Source organism: Falco peregrinus, chromosome 2 (assembly GCF_023634155.1).
Source record: "Falco peregrinus isolate bFalPer1 chromosome 2, bFalPer1.pri, whole genome shotgun sequence".
Taxonomy (NCBI): Eukaryota; Metazoa; Chordata; class Aves; order Falconiformes; family Falconidae; genus Falco; species Falco peregrinus.
In genome coordinates this window covers 14,038,432-14,059,195 of record NC_073722.1, presented here as the reverse complement: position 1 = coordinate 14,059,195, position 20,764 = coordinate 14,038,432, and the positions used below count along the sequence as shown (strand labels likewise).

The 20,764-nt window shown below is 37.3% G+C and overlaps 1 protein-coding gene across 5 annotated transcripts in view; it reads left to right on the top strand.

The window, feature by feature from the left end:
- Positions 1–18,910, top strand: part of ANAPC10 (anaphase promoting complex subunit 10) — a 41,659-nt gene extending 22,749 nt beyond the window's left edge. For 3 of the 5 annotated variants that reach the window (XM_055797599.1, XM_005243322.4, XM_055797597.1), the window contains exon 5: positions 18,525–18,910. In XM_055797599.1, coding sequence (XP_055653574.1) covers positions 18,525–18,755 — 231 coding nt within the window. In that variant the 3' untranslated portion in view covers positions 18,756–18,910. Of the gene's footprint in view, positions 1–8,441; positions 8,574–14,096; positions 15,480–18,524 lie in introns of all 5 variants that reach the window. The other 2 variants (XR_008746110.1, XR_008746109.1) reach the window with 2 other exon arrangements.
- The last annotated feature ends 1,854 nt before the right edge of the window (positions 18,911–20,764 follow it).

Genomic DNA, 20,764 nt, shown 5'->3' with positions numbered 1-20,764 from the left:
TCTGTTTGTGTCAGGGTTATAAATTACATTGCTTGAACTAGAGAATTAAAAACATTTTATTTTGTGATTCCTGTAATTTAAAAAGAGAATGTTTGTTTTATGTGTTGGGGATTTTTTTTTTTTTGTTGTTTGTTATTTTGTTTTTACCTGTTATTTCAGAGGCTGGCACACAGAGAAATAAGCAATTATGGTATTGAAATTCCATTGTGCCAGCACCTCCAGGGCATAATCCAAAAAAAACAGAAAACCCGCCTGCTGGGTTGTATGCAGTATGCTTCTGTGAACATCAATGTCTGCTGTTCACACATCATTTTTTACTAAAAGTTCCTGTTGGAATAAAGGTTCTGTGTTTGGAGAGTGTACTGGGATATTTGTTGGTCAATGGTTTTTCAAAGTTTTTAGGGATCTCTAATTACAGTTTACCAATGTAGGCTCACTAGATACTTCTTTCAGATAATCATTAATGCTTCAGAAGCAAGAGAAAAAGGCAGAGATTTGGTTTTGGCAACATAAAAAACGTATCAAGAGTGAGCTTGATGTTCTTCCATTCATTTAAGCGTTCTGCTTGAAGACTGAACATGGGAGTGAGCAATAACGTGGGTGGGTGGAAGGGGAGATGATAGCATCATAGAAAAGACTCAAACACTTAGTGTCCCTGCTTCAATATTTTAACCCCTTCCCTTCCTTACCCCTCCCCCTACCCCCCCTCCTTTTTAATGCAAATGTGTTGTCCAGTCGACATTTGAGAACAGTACGTGTGCATCCAGCATTACAGTTTGTACTGGGTTTCAGTGTGCAGGCTCATCTAGAATGCCTTCATGGTGCTCAATCAGATCACTCCTCTCAGTTGATCGGAATTCCTTTTAACTGTAGTTACAAAACATGTAATACTATTCACTTGCAAGCCATAGTGTGTAGCAACATTTGTTTTCTCATTTGTTTTCAATCTCTCTGCACTTGGGCATATTGTTGGAGACTCTGGTAGGCAACCTGTTTAATGCAGGGACAGATGATTAGTTTCTAGTCTTTTGCTAGATTCATAAAAGTTAAGAGAAAAGGAAATTATTCTAAACCAGATCATAAAGTTCAAGCTAGGTAATGTGTGATAGATTACCGTGATACTTAAGATAATTATCTATTTATCTTACTGAATAAACACTGCTAAAGTCCTTCTACTAGTATAATTGCCAGTGGCAAATGATGTCAGTGGAAGCCTGCCAGTACAGAAATTACGCTTTTGGTTGTCTATCTAAAAAAAAAAAAAAGTGCAGACTGATTTCACCTGTAGGTTGTTTTCTTTGGTTCCTACCCCCCTCAACTGCAGTTAAGATCATGTCATGTGACCACATAGCTACATACATGTACATGTGTTTCTTTTTCCTTCAGTGAAGTAATTGCAGACATGTATGTCTTTCATTTTTGCTGTTATCAGTACGGTAATGGACTATTTCTTAGGTATAGGTTATCTTAATTTCTTTTTCAGATTAAAGCATAATGCTTTTCTGCCCAGGTGTGGTTGTCTGTTAAACTCATAAGTAATCTGCTGTTTATCTTACTGCTTTTATAAGTTCTTGTGAACAAATGTGCTACAATCCATTGCAGGAATTGGGTCAACAGGTTGTTTGAGCACAGAATTAGATTTTTTTGATCACTAGGGGAATGCCTGCAGTCTGAATTTCCATACAATGTTAATTGCTGTAACAACATCATGTATCCCTTTTAGTTTTACTTGCTTGTAAAGATCTGAAGGAAAGCTTCTGGTAACAATTTTAATTGTGTGTGTTCCCAAGGGTAAATTGCTGCATGGATTGGCAGTTAGTTTTTTTTTTCCTTGAATGTTTGAAGTAGCTCCTGGTCGCATAAGGTGTCAAGGTTTGAGCTAACGAAAGCTGAAAATCTTTGCCGCCTTTGTTTGCCTGCTGGATCGTTTATTGGCTTTTGGGGAAGCGCAGGGGGAGTGGTGAATATTCTGGGAGGAATTCACACACCTGACTTTACCAGTCATTTAGCAGAGTAAGAAGGTAGGTACCACTGAAGAAACTGGAACAAGGGACTCTAATGTCTAGTGAGTGGCATGTTAGGGAGGAGGTCTTGGAGAAGTGTTTCCTGGTATCAGCAGACCGACCTGCACTTGAAAGGGAAATTATGTTTTCCTGTAGTAAAGGGCCCCGTGTACCGTTAGAGGGCTGTTTATCTCCTCTTCTTTTTCTTACCCCCTACCACATTCTACAGCCATATTTTTTTCCCTTGAAGTTCCCCAAAACCTGATTATCTGCTCTGGTTTTGGATCCCGTATGTAATGGAACATTGTAGGAGGCCAATACTGAATGCCAGCATCTTCACTGAAAGATTTAAAACTGAGTTCTTTTGTGTCAAAGATGGTAGTAAGATGTCGCTCACTCATTCCTGCTTTTCTCTTTCTGGAGAGGTTGCTAGCCAGCTGGAAATAACTTACAGTAGCATTAAAGCTATTTTTTTTTCCAGAAACTGTGGATCAGGATTGGGAGGATAGTCAGTGCATAATAAATAATCTGCTTTTATTTACCTGATTATCCTCACAGACTTGATTGCGGAAAGAAATCCTTAGAGGGAGTACTAGATAATTCCAAACAGTGGGAAGTGCTAGATACATGCAGAAAGGTCAAATCAAAGATTCTGATCCCTCTGGGTGCTACTGCTAGCACACAGTATTAAAATCCTTCAAAGAGGAGAGCCAGCAGCTGACATCTAACCCGGGCTAAGCATAAAAGAAGAAGATACAAAAGGAATGAGAACTTTTTAGGATACCTAAGAACTAAGAAAGTCCTATGCTGTCATCTCAACTGGTGCACCACCACTTACTAACTTGCAGGCAACAGCAGCTGGGAACATCCTGTTACTATCTTAACCACCGAACAGTTTCGAAGTGGGGTGGGGGGAGGAAGTGGCCCCTATGTAGAAGAAATTAGGAGCCAATTAGTCCACCACTTACTGTTTTCTGGCCTATGTGGAGCTTCCATGTTGTAAGTATCTTTTGTTTACATCAGTGCAAATTCAATCAGATTTAACTAATTGTAGTACTCCAAAACAAATCCACAAAATGCACTGGAAGTGGCCATGCTTTGTCAGGCCAGCACCAAAGCAAACAAGCAGAAATTTCCGTAAATTTACAACTAGTATTGGCATGCATAAACAGTAGTAAGAATGTATTGTTCTGTATCTCTAACAGTGAAAAGACAGACTTTTTTCTTCAGGTAAAAGTAGAGAAACAAATGCATTTCGTGTAGGTATATGAGAGGGTTTCAACTTCATAGTATTTTTTTCATTGTTCCTGGAGCTTAACACTTTAGTGGAAAACTGAGATTATTCCCAGTGTCATTAAGAAAGTAGTTATGGAAAGGGATGCTGTTCACATGAGAAGTTAAAGCAAACCTCAAGGTGCAGAAGAAAATGCTACCTGGTAAGCGGTAAATATCCAGAACAAATACGGAGTTCCTGAGCAAAAAATTTAGTTGCTTCAGAGATATCATGACAGTCCTCTCTAGAGTTAGACCTTGCTCCCTTGATTGATCAAATGTTAGTTTGATCAGGAATGATGTGTCTGCTAGGAGCTTTGAGACCTCTGCTAGACAGTGTCTATATTGTATTCTTTGTGAAGTTGTGTGGGGGGGTTTTTTTGGGTTTTGTTTTTGTGGGGTGGGTTGGAAATTGCATGTGGTTTTATCCTGTTCCTTATCTCAAGTAGTGCATGAAATTGTTTCTATGATCTGAAGTATAATTTATTTCCCTTTGAGGACTGTTCTTTGTCTTTTCTGTCGTAAGATAACTGAGACCATGCATTTGAAACAGAAAAACCTTTCCCAGGATTTTCCCATTTTCTGCAGGAACACACAAGAGAGGGTGGAATGAGAGTGATAATGTAGCGTATGTGTCTGGCTCGAGGGCTTGTGCTTTCTAACTGCCTTTGTCCGATTCTGAAACTAGGTTTATCTCACCACTCCTATTTTATTTCAGAATGAATTCTGGAGTGTTTTATGTGTCATGTTAAAGGAATGTTAGCAAATACGGTTTTTATTGAGGATTTTTATGAATGCTGTTCTCGGTCTGAGTGAATCATGAGGCTCTAGCCCCTAATACTTACTACCTTTTTTAATTTTTTTCCCCATCTGTATCAGTTGGGTCAAATTTAACTGTGTGTGTAAAGAATTTTTTTGATAATTTCTACTAGCAAATGCAGAAAACCCTAGTTTGTTTATGTTGAGTTTCGTTTGTTACTACTTAGCAAGGTGATGTTACTGAGGATAATTAGAAAGGTAAAACGAAATCGTATTCTGTTTTTTCATTGTTGTGAAAGGAGTTGCAGTTCCATATCGGGAGAAATCATTTAGTAAAATCATCAGGTAGGTTTCCTTCTGTTTGAACAGGTTTCTGTTGTGATTATGACGGTCACTGTGTATGAGGTTTTCATAAATCGGCTTTGCGTAAATCTAGCAGTGCTAGGTTAAGAACTTCTATTGTGGAATTATTAGACTTTGTTCTTTTTATTTATATTGTCCGTTACGAGGAGATAAAGATTTACTCTCACAGTAGAATTAAATTAAGCAGAGGAGCATATGTACCCACAGGACTTTGATATACAGCAAGTCACATATATTTGTAATCCAATTCGATCAGCTTCTTACTGACTTCTTGTATCTAAGCAGTAAGATGATATCCAACAGTAACTCTAGATTTAGGACTTTGTAGGCCTATTAGTAAGGAAGTTTTCAATTACGCCATTCTTGTTTTGTTTTTTCCATTGCCCACTCATTCTTGAGGAGCATACACAAGGCAATTTTATTTCAATTCCCATACAGTTTACTGAAGAGCTGATATTCTTACATCTGTTGAACATAGCATTAAGACTATTCCAGACTGCTGTTTATAGTAGACATGCTGTTGCAGTATGGTAGTCATTAGCCCAGCACCATATAGCTCCATCTGAATATCTTTTTGAACTGTACATTCTTTGGGTGGATGGTCACTTGGGGGATCTTTGACTCCTAGAAAGAACTCCAGAAATAATCTAGACTGAGTAGACTCCAGAGTCTGACCTCCACATTAAACAATGAAACATAAGCTTGCATTTTTCTGGACACACTTGTATGTGGATTTGTAAGAAGGCACAAGCAAAAGGTAAAACTCTACTGCGTTTGTTCCATTATGTTAAAGAAAAAAATCGCATGTAGGTATAAAATTAAATGCTTCCATTGGGCAACAGTTCTGGTTCCAGCTTTGCAAATTTATGGAAGTGTATTCTGGCTCATAAAACTACCCAGCTGAACCTCTGACAGATACACTCCTATTTCTTCTTTTGAAGTTCATTTGTACAAAAATATATCTCCAGTGAGATGTGTTTATGAATGTGGGATCTTTCTCAGATGAGATATTGCGTTGCATTTTAAATTTACACAAATAGTTTTCACAACAGTCTCTTGCATTTGTTTCCAATGGGTAAATATTCCTCGAGTTGAGCATTACATCTGCGCTCGATCCTGTGAAATGTTATTCTGCGTTTGCTTATTGAAATCTGGCATGCTATAATGAACTTGAGTAATGTTACAGTTTATCTGGTTTCACCCTACTTGCCTTTACTGAGTATTTGCATCCACAGAGTCCTTATTCAAATGCAAAAATGTTTAAGTTTTTTAGTATACTGTACTTCTGCAGCATTTTTAATTATTTATATAGGTTTAGGGTCTTTATGTTCCTTGATTTTAGGAGGGGCAACCCCCTTTCATTCCCTGCTTGCTCAGAAACAAGTAATTCCTGTGAAACCAGGAGAGATGCTTTCACTTAACCCCAGTGGTTTTTGTGTCTTACAAAACAACAACTTATTCTCTTGCTGGTAAAAAAGAAGTAGGATTTTTTAATTTGGTAGCACTTGGGTATAATTTATTGCAGTCTTTTTTTCTAACAAATAAAATCACAGGAGCTACATTCTTGTGTAACAGAGAAAATATTGGAGCCATGCAGTTTTGTGGGCCCGTCTTCTGGTAGAAGATCAGAAATCTAGTTCTTGTTAATGTGTAGTAAGAGCCTTTTTCAGTGAGGGGAATGCTTTTCTTTTAGGTGTACTTTCTTTCCCTCATCTATAAAGGCCGCTTGAGAGCTAGCAGCTGGCTGCTACTACTGCTGTTGACTTACTAAAATCTCATGATATTCCCATTTTCTTGCATTTATTAATTTCCCATTGTAATTTTCTGAAGCATTCAAGCATTCTCTGAGATGCAAAGTGCAAGGCATGAAGTGTAATCACTAGGCTATCTTTGCTAAGTTATCAACATGCTTGGATATGGGATTAACTTGGTGCGACTTGTTTTCAGACACTTAAATCTTTAATATTCATTGCATAATCTGATTTTTTCAAACACTTTCTTTGTGTAATTTAACTGTAGCTATGTCTAGACATATTTCCTGGATATGGCTGAACAATTCTGAAGGTAAATGATGAGCTGATATTTTTGCACTTTCACAAAAACATAGTATTTCACACAAACATAATATCATGCCATCATAACATTAGGACAAATGGAAACTGCAGACATGAGAAGTACAGTTTTCATCCATTTTGCAAACCTCTGCACCTTTGTAAGATTAGTTATTTCTCAGTAGTTTTTCCAGTCACTTAACTGTCATTTGTAATAAATTAATGCAGTGCATCTGTACAATCAATGTATATTGTTTCTGCTCGTACCCAGCAGTTCTGGTTTGGAAAAATTGATAGAACCTCTTCATTTAGGCTGTTCAGTCTCCTTGTTTCTGATGTCTTAATTCTGTTTGCCTCAAGGTCATCTTAAGATTACCTTTTATAAGGCCATCACTTTACAAGAAAATCCTACTATCATTACTTGTTAAGCACTTTTTTTCTTTGCATACAGGAAATTCTGCTTATTCTCTCCTTTCTTGTAGGATCCTGTGGTGTTCTGTTACCTTTTATGAAAAGGCAGCTGCCAATATTAACACCTTGCCCTGTTCTTTAGTCAGCAGTCCCATTTGTAATGTAAACTCACCTGAACTTTGAGGGTTTTAAAATATATTTTCAAACTTCTTTGCTGTAGCATGTTCCACTGCTCTTGTTCAATCTGTTTTCTGCTCTCTTTGTATAGCTCTTTCATTGCTGCTATCCTGCTTCCTGGTTTCCCCTGCCTCTCTTCAGTAGATGGTTGAAGTGCTGCTATATTCCCTGAGAGCAGCCTGACTCACCTGGAAATTGTAGATGTCCTTATTTTGCATGGCTGCTGCTTTGAAGAGGGACTAAAGTTTTTAGATCTCAGTACAGGAATTGGGCAATCTTAGGGCTTTTCAGTACTGTTGCGGGGTGGTGGGAACTGAAATTCATGACTAAGAAATTAAATTAATGGGCTAATAATGTGTTATCTTGAGTAATTTTTGAGAACTTTGTACCCCATTTCCTTTATTATGAAAATTTTAGTCCATATGCTTAACCAGACAGGGGTTTTTTGATACTTCTGTCACTGTTTTGTGTTGTGACTAGAAAGTTCGAATACAGATAGTACCATTTGTTGGAATGAACTTGGGGAATTGTTGGGGTTTTTTTGTGGCAATGTCTGACACTTCCTTTCTATAAAGCAGTCTCCCTGTGTTTTTCCTGTCTTCTGATCAGGTAAAACTTCCTGGAAGGGTTTTTGAAGAAACAGTTCTGTTAATCACATTTTCCGTGTTTATGCAATAGTTTGATCAATTTTTACAACAGTTTATCTTCTTTTAAACATAAAATTGTTACTGTCTTCTGGTTCTATTCTGTACTGTCACGTAGCATGCCAAGAATGACTTGTATCAGTTGCTCATCATCTGCCAGACTCCTACTTAGCAGGATACTTACCTGTTATCTTGTGTATATGGGGCCTCCTCCTTAGTTGTCTGTGAAATGAAAAAACTTTGCAGTAAGATAAGCTTTTATGATCTGAAGTGTTTCCAAAAAGGTATAAAATGTTTGATTTCACTAAATGGGATTTGTACTAGTTTCTAAATGTGCAGTCTTGGCTCTATGTTTTTGTAGTAATTTTTTGTGGGTTTAAATGTACAGTTTCCTTTCTCCCATCTGCATCTACAATACTCTGAGCTACTGATAATTTTAGTTGGATAGTACCGTGGGGTGGTTTTGGGTAAATAATAATATAAATATATCCTTCATCCCTCTTTCAGAATGCTGGAATTTTGGGAAGTTTAAAGGCTTGCAGCAAACAATGGCTTTTCTGTCATTCATTTCCAAGACGAGACTGTCCAGATGCAGTCTGTTCCAGTATGTCTGCAACTTAGACTTTAAACAACTTAGGTACCAGAAGTAGGCAAACTGAAGCAGAAAGTTTGTGTTGGGTGGCATTACCTATTTTTGTCACTGTCAGCCAGGCCACCACTCTACAGTATAAGCTCAAGAATTTTTTTTGTTGCTTTTTCAGCTTCAGCATACTATTTGCCAAGCTCAAGGGAAGTAACTGAGATTCACATTGGAGCCAAGTCCCTGTAGGTCTGAAGGATTTCCCTTGGTACCCGGAGTCTTCTCAAAGTTTAATAGCAGTGCACCATCAAAGGTATGACGTTCCTGTCTATTGTGACAGCTGGTTAATGAGATGTAGGTCCCAGCAGGAGAATACTAATGAGCTTTAGGATATGTTTGCCTTCCCTTCCTCTGCTCTTCACTGATCCTTAAATGAATTCTGAAAGCCATTTTTCATTAGACATCCAGAATTTCACAGCTGTTATGACTGATTTCAGTTGGAGATGGGATTTCTTCTGAAGCAACAGGTTCCTCTTAAGATGAAATCTGTTTTAGCTGAAACCAAACTAAACATAGATTGCTTCCTGCTGTGGGTTGAAGATTTGCTTTAGTGTTTCAGACTTTCTTTCCATACATGCCCATGTGAAACTCCATACAAAACTGTCGTCACTGTTTGCTAATTTGATCACGCAGCTTTTCAAAGGGACAGGGAGAAAGTTTTTGTGTTTTTCTTAAGTTCCAGTCGATAGGTTGGCTGCCACTTCATACAGAAACAGACAGTCCTTCTCTAATGAGACTTAATTTATGGATGTGTCAAGTATAAACTCTATTATGTGAAAGTTCAAGTGACCTTGCTCAACAACAAAAAAAGGATTTTGAAGATGTGGGACTTGAGAGCAAACTGTCTAAGCCTATTTAACGTTTGGCCTTCTCTGAAACATCATATGCATCTTGACATATATTTTTTCAATTAATTTTGAGCTTAGTATGCGTAGTCCATCACAGAACATATTAAAAAAAAATAAGTATATCTGCCTCAACAAATGTGAAAACAGTTCCTTTCTTTCCAGGGAGACTTTCCTAGCAAACAGTTTGTGACAAATTCCTGATGTTTTCTGTAGTTACGTTTTCTAGAATGGAGAGTTGTTTTCAGCCAAATTCTGGAAGATGAAGTATTCAAAGACTGTTGTCTATTTTTTTTTTTTTCTTCTTTCCTTTCACTTGCTCTTTTTTTTTTTTTTCTGCCACCCAGAGTTAAGCAGACAGTATTTTCTGAAATAACAATTAAAAAAGTTTTTGCTGACAAATCCACAGTAATTGACCATTTGGCAGGCTATTTATTTGTGTCTCAGGCTGCGTGTACCTGACTGTACAAGTGTTACTGTCAGGTACTGTGAGCAGATACAGCAGTGCGAGTGTGATGGGCAGGGTGGTGGTTGCTTAAGTACCACGGACAGGGCCCCCTCCAGACGTGTCCAGACCATCTCTTTATCAGCCTGTGGAATTTCCACTGAAGTGATTTCATCTGTCAGAAGTTATTTATACAGGCAGTTCAGTACAGCCTTGACCCTTTTGCAGACATCAGTACTTACGATTCTTTATCACTTGATACTTTTGAAACAGCTGTTTTTCCTGCAAGTGCATGCCATAAAATTTTTGGTGTTACACAGCATGTGCAATTGTATCCCATTTTCACCCATTTGACAATAGTTTTATCTGCGTACGTACTCACCAGAGACTCCTATCACATCTAAGATTTAATTGTTGTCCTCTTACATGTTTCTCCTCTGATTTCGGAGACAAACTAGGAAGGCAATAATGATGTGAAACCTCACTTTCCCTGTTTAACATTTCATGGATTAAACTTCAGTGCTGTGTTCTTCCTAGGTTTATTCCTATCGTAGCGTTGAAATTCTGTCTGAATCAATGGAGAACAGCTGGGAAGAGATTGCATTGGTTTTTCAGCAGAATCAAATCAAATGGTTTCTTGCTTTTTTACTGTATGGGGAAATTCTAATCAGGACACATGATTCTAAAGAATATCAAAATGGACTAGTCAAGCAATTTCATAAATTGGCTGGTGAATCACTTCTGTCATAGCTCAATTGACATCATCTGCTTACTTCAGAAACATACCTGTTTCTGTGATCTACAGGGTAGCAATGTGATATTACCCACTGACATTTTCCAACATGTGTTGTGCTGCATGTGTAATCCAAACACTAAATTTGGAAAGGCACTATAAGAATCTCTATTTAAGCATTATAGATGCTAATCCTTGGCCCACCATGCAAGGAGGATATGGCTTGCTGGTTACCAACACTGGGAACTTTTCAATGCATTCTTGTAGAGTAGCTATTTACTTGCAGTAACTGCGATTCTTGGAGGTGTGGCAGGTTCAATCATAGCAGCTAAACTACATTGTTCTAAGAAACCATAGTAATTTAGGTGTTAAATCATAAGGAAATGAGAATAGAATGAGATTGTTTGGTTTTTTTCTTTTTATGTAGGTAACCACTAGGCAGTATAGGAGTTAGATATGATGCTGTTTTGATGAATTCCAGTTCTTCAAATGTATTTTTGTGTCCCTGAGGTAATGCCCACTGGCAATTCTGTATCACAGTTCCTGTTAGATAGCCATGGCAAACTCATACTGATGCTTATGTTGGTAACTATAGCAATGAGCTGGGGGCAGGATGTAGTTTGAATAAATCTCTGATCAGACTTCAGACAGTTTGTCGATAGCTTTTTTTGCATTGTGTCAGTAATGTGGCTGCAGATCTCCATCCATCCATTGCAGGTCTTATGTGAAAACTACTTGCAAGTTTCCAGTGATGCAGAAACATTGTGTTTTTAGTCCCAAGCATTACACAAGCCTCCAATTTAATGGTTTTATGCTATTTATGATGTATTGGTTGTTTTACAAAAATAAATTTTCTGTGGTTTGGATCCTTTTTGCACCTCAGTCTGTTGCTCTTCCACAACTTGTAAAGTGTATTTAAAACGTTGCTGATCATACTTCAAAGGATGAGATCCTCACAGCGGGATAACATACTGTCTTAGCAGATTCCTTCCCTATCAAAGGCTCTAAGTCCAGTTTTTAAATGTCTGCCTTTTACCAGGAGTTCACAGTGAAAGGTTATCAAGGTGATGGTGACTGCTTTTGCTTGTCATAATAAAGCAGAAGCCTTGCTTTACAGAGCACTTTCTAAGGAATATTTAATTTTTGTGAGACTTCCTGCTAGTTCATTCAACAGCTCAGAAATGAGTGAAATGAAGACAAGCTATATGGGTGATTCTGGACATATATACACTGTCACTTGCAAACAGCTTAATTGCATAAACTGAATTGGCACACTTGATGTATTTGATTTATACAGGTACAAATGATTCCGAGAGAAACTCGGCAAGATATGGTTAAAACTGATCTGTGCAAAATGAAGTAAAATTTAGCGCATTTGTAAAAATTTGGCCTAATATATTTTGTCATTGTCATAGTGTTCCCCTCTTTTGTTGAGCTGATTGAGCACTTCTCTAGTGTTTCCAGAGTCTCTGGTCTAATTGATGTCTATGCTGCTTCTAGCCTCAGATACATATTCTGTTGACAAATACTTATTTTGGTAATCTATATCAGGAAACCTTACTTACTCTTTCTAGCTTGGCTTGTATGTTCAGTTGTCTTTATTTTAATCGGATACAACTTTCTAACAGGTGGACACTGGTTAATTTTTACTACTTTTAATCTAGAGCACAGTAGTCTGAATGAGATTATATAAAACTTTTTGCAAGGATTCTTTTTGACCTTTCTCTTTGTAAACCTTCCCAGTCTTTCAAAAAGTTACTACTTTCAGCTCATTTGAACATAAAGCTTATATATGATAGGAATTCTTAATAGTTGCAAATTTCACTGCCTAATACAGCTTATTCTGCAACAAGTCTCCTGTCTGCCCAAATCCATAGTTGAATCTTCCTGAGGGGTGGACTATGTTCCTCTAGACTCTTCATTAACTGCTATTTGGAAGAATGGAAAACTTCTCTTACCTAATGGACTGAAGTTAGATTTCTTGACCATTTAAGTAGGTGATTGATTAAGACCACAGAGCCACCTCCTTAGGTGGTCGTTGCTTCGTTAGAGTAAAGAAGTGTGCTTTTCACAGTGGGTCCTTTGAGCGTGTTTCTGTGTTTCTTGTTGAGCTGCTAATGTGGTGTCCCTCCTTTGACTCACTTGGAACTTGCAAAGTTTCTTTTGGACATGCTTCATTTTTCTGCTGGAACTGGTGCATCACTGCTATTAACTGGTTCTCTTACTTCCTAAGTGAAGTGATGGCTGAAACCCAAGCTCTGCTACTTCATGTGTTGACAGTTCCAATACTTGGAATTATGCAGAGGTCTACTGATTCTGAATCCTGGTAGCTATATGGTAGGGTATGTCAGGTACAGAAAGAGAATTTTGGAAATTTAGCCAGCCTTCTTTCTCCTTCCCAGTCGTGGAAACATATTTGGATAGCTGTAATGAAACAATGGCTAAACAGGGAAAAGCCTTTCCCATATTTGATCTCTCAACTCGGAGAAAATCTCTATATTGATAAATATTTCATTTCTGAAGATAGCATTTATTTTCTCTGGAACTTAGTTTTATAATCCTCTTCTGGTTGGAATAATGCTTTATTTGTTGAGAACCTCTCCTCTGAAAAGTTTAGGCTTTTTTAATATGACTTTATGGTAAGAAATAGTTAAGCACATAGAAAAGGAAAATTGTATTTGTGAAGAAGAGTCTAGCCACTCCTCTTCATTTCAAAGGTGGCTAAGTCACTAAAATAAAAAGCAGCAGCTTTAACAGTTTTATGAGAAGAGTAGGAGCAATATCAAGCACTGTTAGGTTTCGCAGCCTGTTTTAGAGGCAGCCGCTAGAAATATTTGTTGCCATTTAGATCTAGTGGTACACATGATTAAATGGAAATGTGATGAGGTACCAATATCCCAGAATCATGTATCATGCTGAAGCTGTGACGGCAGCAGTAATTCTCAGTTTTCTGTCAGTATGTGTGTTCAGAAGAGATTTTTTTTTTTTTCCCTCCAGGGAAGAAAACAGGCTGATTTTTCTTAAACATGCACAGAAAAACTTAATCCTCTGAAATCTGGGAGCCCTGTCTAGCTTATGCTCTGGGATGTGTTTGTAAAGTGACCCTGAATATGAAACTACTTATAGCAAGTTCTTTTCCTTTCTGTATCTTCACAAGAGATATCTTCATAGGGCAACAAAAATCATGTATTTTTCTGAGGATGTTAGCTTCCTGTAAATATAGCAAACCACTTGGGCTGGGTTTCTAAGCCTAGTAGAAGTAGCAGTTTGTTACATGCTGCATTGAAGACTTCACAGAATTTAAGCAGAATATCACTGGGTATGGAAAAGAGGTCAATATTCGATTTAAATAGGATTGAGTACAATAGACAAGCCTTCTTTTGGATAAATAATTTCCTGCCTACCCTGTAAGGAGGCCAGCAATAGCAGTATAGAACAAGCTTCCTTGTAAAATCTCTGGTCTTGTGTTCAGTCATCTTTCTGAGCTGTAGCGTCAAGTTGCTTTGGCCTTGATTATTTTTTTGTTTGATACATATTTTGTGTGGTTTGCATCTACTATGGTAGAACACCCATTAGTTGCAACAGTAGCTTTGCCAAATGTGTATGGAATTCTGTAGAACCTCTGGAATGTACAATAAAGTGAAGAAACAGGGCTATTAAACTGGCCTGGGAAGAGATTTCCATTGAGAATATTATTTGTGCTTTGGCTTTCGAAATAACACGGATTACTGGAGTGGGAGTATATGTCCATAGGTAAAGCTGTAGCACACAAAGGACAGGAAAAGTAAGAAAGCGATGGAGACAAAGCAGGAGAAGAGATAGATAAGAGTGTATTGCAGCAGCAAAGGACAGGTGAGTGATTTTTCCACTTCAATTTTTATCCCTTTGTTCCTTTATTTTGACTTTCATGCTTTTGTTGTTTACCACTTTTCACAAAATCTATAGTATGGAAGAAAAACAAACAAAAAAACCCCCCAAACACACACCCCCCTTCCTCCTCCCCAGAAAAACCCCACAAAAAAAACACACAAAAGAAGTCCATCCCCTCCACAACCCTGGCTTTTAGTATGTTGTATGTAAGATTAGTCTACAGCTGCAGGAACTGTCCTGAGTTACTAATGTTGAACTTGTATCGATTCTTTCCTTTGTTTCCATTTTTTTTAACCTTTGCTGGGCAAACACATAACAGTAGAACTTCCAATGTCTAGTTTCACTCGGGTAATTAATAATACAGCTGATTTTTAAAACTTTCCTGGAAGCCAGTTAATTGTGACTGATTCTTAATGACCTACATAGGAGGAAACAATCTGGCGTTTTCTCATAATGGCCTTATGCTGTAGAGTTGGGGTGAAACATATATGTATGTCTATAGAGTGGCTAGTGGTTTTGAAGAACAGGGTTGACAGCAAAGTCAACTGAAATCGATTTAAAGTATAGTATTTACTGTAGGTAGAGATGCTAGTGCCACCTGTATTTAAGGTTGCATGACCCTTTCCTTTTTAAGGCTTAACTCTTAATTACTTTATAGCTTTTGCCAAAGTTCAGTTCATAAGGATTTTTCCATGCCAGATGTCTGCTTTGGGTTGAATTTTTTTTAAAGTTTCAGCCAAAGCAGTTCTGTTCCAAGAATAAGGCTAGTGAAGAGTATGTTATTTTGCTTGTGTGAGAATATTCTGGTGTCTTCCTTTGATGCTCCAGTGCCCCCAAGCTCTGAAGCAAGGATTTGAAATTTGGCAATAGTTCAGCCTTTGTGTTGAGGATATGCCTTTTGCCTCCCTGTAAAAATCCACCCAAATTTCCAGGCCGGTTTACAAGGCTTTGAAAGGTTGCCATTTTCATGGGCTTAATAGGAATTTCTTAAAACTTCACAGTAAGTTTCCTTTAGATTCTGTTCACGCTGGGAGTGCTCCAGGCAGTGTAGAGCTGCATATTTCATCCTACTTCTGCTAGGAATTGTAATGGCTGGATCCGGGTGCTGACATTGAACTAAGAGTGGACAGCACTTTGTCATGTATCACCACCGCCTATTCCCATGGCCTGTTCATCCCTGCTGAAGGACTTGGGTCCTCTGGAAAAGGAAACTGTCTCATTCATCTAAAAGAACATGACAGATGCGGAGAAGAAGAATTTAGGAGAGTATGTGTGTGTGTGTGTGTGTGTCTGATTTGTACTACTCCTTTGGTCGCAGAAAATGTGTGTCATACTGGCAAAATATTACTTCCTTTTCTAGAGGATGTTCAGATAATAATTATTGGGGTTTGTTATATTTAAACTTCAGTCGTTGAGTGGGTCTCAAGGTTTTAATCATTTTACTGAACTAGGTAGGCATCAATTTAAAAAGTTAAACTCAAATGTCACAGTACACTGTTCTTTAGAGGGCAAAAATAGAGCTCACTTTTTTTAAACACTTAAGTCTAACTTAGACCTCTTGCGCTTTAATACATTGTAGTACAGCTTCCAACTTATTTACAAGTGTTGCATGCTTTGTCCAAGTAGCACCTACTTAATTGCAACGGGGAAAGGGGTCTGTTCTGAGGACAAATCAGGATAGATTTCTACGGTGAAGGTTGTGTATTCATATGTTACAGAAGTTTGAACTTGTGAAGTGAAGCAGAGATTTCAGGAATAAAAATGAAGGCTTTGTGGCTCAGGCAATTGAATGCTGCTTGATGAATTGTGTGCAATCTGTGCTTAGTCGTGGTATTGTTACATGATGCGCTCAAATAACTGTTCTGAAGTGGCTGCTCAGACTGTGTCTTCTGGTAGCTGGTTTGAGAACACTTACAACTTCCAGAAATGCAGACACTTGTAACTGCAAGTGAACTCAGTGGGAGCCAAGCCTCATGTAAAATACTGTATGTTACTAAAAATCAGGTTTAAACTATGTGAAATTTGACATCTGGAACTAGGGAATATTTTAATCTAATTAACCTAATGGCTTATTTAATGTGAAACTTTGTTTTACAGATGTAGAAATTACTTGTCCCTTCTGTAGAAAGGCTCATGAAGCAATTGGTGGCCTTTGTAGCAGAACTGAAAAATAACATGCCATAAATAAAGCATATGACCACCTCCCATTGATCAGGGGTGAAACAAAGCATTGGGAAACGTGTAATCAAAAGTTTATCTAATAAGATACAACTATATTACTACATTAGTAAAATAACCTTTGCAACTTTTAACTTTCCAATGCTTACCTTCATGACCCTAATAATTCTTTTGAGATAAAATATGTGATTTTCTCTGTGAACTTAGTAAGCATCCAACTTGCTTTTGTACAAATACTCCCGTTTTGCCAATCCGTTGTTTCTGGAGGTGGAGTCATTATTTCAGTCTTTGCAATTTCTTTCCCAATAAAGCATGCCAACCTGAACTATATTGGATCTGTCTGAAACCAATGATTTCAACTTACAGAAAGTGCTAATTTTTTCTTTTACTGTATTAACTAATCAATTTCATACTGATCCAAGCATAAAAATCCCTTGGGAACTTGAATTTTCCACTTTGAATCAGCAGTCAAAATTTGTAAATGGTGAGAGTGAGAATAATACTAAAATTCAAGTTTAGTTAGCAATAACCTTTTAATTATCTTCTAAAATAGCCTCTCTACCTTAGTACTAGTTGAATATGATATTACTGGGATCCTCATCCTTTCTGTTCACTGTGGAGATGGAAAGCATACTTAATCAAACCGTTGACTACTACGTCTCCATGATAAATTTCCCCATTACAAAGCCTCTTCAACAGTACATGAGTTTAATCGCTTCATAAAACCAACTGTTACCTGATGCTTCCTATGCAAAAAAAAGATTTTTGAAAGGCACAGGGCTACAACAAGTAAGTCAATGTGCATTTGTGGAAGTCCGTATCTTCTGGAGTGAAAAATTTGCTGCTAAGGTTTAGTGAATTTAATGCTTTGGAAATTATTTGTTGGTCAGTCTGCAGCAGTGGAGAGTTTTGGGTTGTGGTGGGTTTTTTCTTTCCTTTTTTTTTTAAGGTGGAGGTGTGAGAGAGTTTTTTGATCTCTTAAAGTAGTCATCAAACTTACTTTAAACTTGTTTCTTGGGTCATTCCCTCAGGGTGTTTGCTGCCTCAGAAACAGTAGATCTCAGATGGTGTTTTGAAAGCTTCAGCAAAGGCAAGGCATTTGACAGGATGTTTGTCATGCAGTATTTTCAGGAGAAAGATGGGCATTTTGAGCTGCTTGTAGCATAGAACTTTCTTAGAGGGACTTGACTGCTAAGAACAGCAGTCTTACTTGCTTAGCTGTGTGAAATCCACTTGCTTGTGGACAACTGTTTTGGGTTTGGGGTTGGCTTTTTCCCCCTCAAGACTCCTGCTTACTTGTGTACTCTTCCATATGTGTTTTGAACTGTGCTTTGAAGTTGGGCAACAAGCTTTAAACAAAGCTGTTACCACACTTCTGCATAACATCTAGCTTGATTTCAGCTTGCTGATGTCAGTGATGTGGTTTAGAGTTAACAAAACACAATTCTTTTCCAATGCTTTGACATTAGTTTCTGTAGGATTAAAATAAAAAAAACCACACTTGGTTTGTTGTATAAAAGCCAAATCAAAATGGACCTTAGAATGTGATAAATGGCTGTGCAGCAATTACTAATTGGCCAGCCTTCTGTTTTGACACACGGATGAGATGAAGTCCGAGTTATCCTGTATGTTTTCCTCTGTCACCTTCCTTTTCCTCACCCTAATAATGTAAGGAATTTCTGCAAACCAGATTTTGTGTGGATTTGGTTTCCTGCGTAAGTCATTCTAGCATATTGGTTCAGACTGCCTAGATAAAACAACTTAAGATGCATATTTTTGTCATCTTTGAGCAGTGTACTTCAGTAACAAGCTCCAAGTAGTGCTGTGTTGACTTGGATTTATACTCAAGTCTGTACCTTTTATATTGATTTTTATGTTAAGGTACAAAAAAGGGTAGATTCTGAAAGGCAAAAGCAAACAGAACTGTAGCCAGCTGAACCAACTTGCATCCAATTACACCAGCAGTAAATTAGCTATGATTACTCCACTGTACTATATCAAATTCATTTAAAAAAGTAACTAAAATCTGATTTGGAAGACTCTGCTCTATAAAACAGATTTAATATCTGATCATTTATATTAAGTATGTTAACAATTTCTGAATGTTTTGCTTTTTTGTCTTGTTTTTGGCAGCAACTTGAATTAGTGGAACCAAGCGGCTGGATTCATGTTCCTTTAACAGATACTCATAAGAAGCCTATTCGCACATTTATGATTCAGATTGCTGTTCTAGCGAATCACCAAAATGGAAGAGACACTCACATGAGACAAATCAAAGTGTACACCCCAGTGGAAGAGAGCTCTATTGGTAAATTTCCTAGATGTACAACAATTGATTTCATGATGTATCGCTCAATAAGATAAAATTTCTTGATGAGAAATAATAAAGGCATATTTTGATGGCAGTATCATTGTTTAAGTATTCAAATAGTTAAAGGGCAGGGTTTACTGCAGTGTAATTATATTTTCTGTTTATACTTTGTACAATTTTGAAATAAAGATAATCTTGTGTTACAGTATATTGTAGTCTGTAATTTTGAATTACAAAAAAAGCTTGGGTACTTTAAAAGAACTTATTTGTGACTGGAAATCAGTAATTGATATAATACAATTGGGGTTTTTTTGGGGTGATTTCTTCCCCTAATGATCATGCATGGAAACAGTTCATTCTATAGTGTTACTGTTCATTCCTTTACTTAGAAGTTGCTTCCTTTTTTTTTTTTTTTTGAGCATTCTTCTTGAACAGACATGGTTTAAAGACATTGCCAGTAGTATTTTCCTGACACTGCTTATGTTAATGTGTTGTACCCTTTTCTGTATGTGTTTGGGTTTTTTTTTTTCTCCTGCTTAATGATCATCTGCATGGATTTAGCCTTCTTTGTAACTGTAAAGTAATCGTAGAATTGTAGAATATCTCAAGTTGGAAGGGACCCGTAAGTATCATCAAGTCCAACTCCCTGCTTCTTGCAGAACTGCCGAAAACTAAACCATATGTCTAAGAGCATTGTCCAGATACTCCTTGAACTCTGACAGGTTTGGAGCTATGACCACTTGCCTGGGGAGCCTGGTCCAGTAACTAATAATGCAATGAAGATCACAACAACATGAAGAAAACCCAACCTTTCCAAATAACTGAATATAGCCTATGCATTAATGTAGATAAATCGAGTATAGGTTATCTAAATGTTGCTGTTCAAAACAGGAGGAGAATTAGGAGTACAGTAACAGTAGGAATGAACCTGAAGGTCCAATGCACCTTCTAAAGTACTGAGAAATCAACTGTATAACACGAACTTATAGCATGAGTGTGAGATTACCTTCTTTAACATGTTCTTAAGTAAAGAACAAGGCAAGGACAGTGTATGCTTTGTCTGCTTGCTATGAATAGGAATATTTAACACCTCTACTAATGTCTTGTAATCTGATTACTAGTTATTTCACCTTTTTAAAATATTAAATACATTTTAGCAAGAGAGGCTCTTGAAGTACAAGAGTTTCTTTTAAAATGTTCAGTACTGATCAGACCCATTCTTCCTTCTAACACCATAAAAGCTGATGGTAAATCCAGACTAATCTCAGCCAAGAAAAGCTTCTGACACTCCTCTTAATTGTTATCAAGGAAAGGCTGGTAATAGTGGAGGCTCATCAAACAATGATACCGCATCCTCCAGAGGAGAAAGGAAGTGAAATGGAGGAAAACAGGAAGATTGTCAAAGAAAGATAAAGATTCAGCTGTTAAAATACTTTATATACTTATGAAGTAAGCTTTTTACTGAACAGTTTTGTCCACTGGCTGAATTCCAGAGTCTTTAGGAGGGTAATTAAAATAGGCATTTCCTGATGCTGAACCTTTTAGAGAAGTCCATGACTAGCCTGAGTTCTGTATTTAAGTGTGGATTCATTCATTTCAGGAGGACCTTAATGGTACTTTACCTTTCCATGTAAAGGATGTATGAACAGCAGAATTCCTGTTTATCAGAAGCTGGTTGAATTCATGCTTTTCACCAATTCTGTTAGTTCAGTGGATTTTGTTATAGTGCTAAGGAGTTGTACATTTGTATTCACTTATTTGAAGCAGAATTTGTACTTTTTATGTACCACTTAGTATTTTTCTGTCACACACCCCCCAAAACAAAACAACCCACCAAAAATACATTTATTCAGTTATTCTTGATAAGTTATTGATAAATCTATTTATTTTTTTACAAAAGGAGATTTTTAGTCATGCAGTTTTCCATTTTCTCCAAGAAGGTAAGATTGTGGTTATCTATCCTAGCTTTGTATTCTCAACCCACTGTTCCCTACTCTAATGATTCTACCACAGATAATTCTCTGGTACATCTTCTGAACTCTGGTCAGTAACACTTAAAATA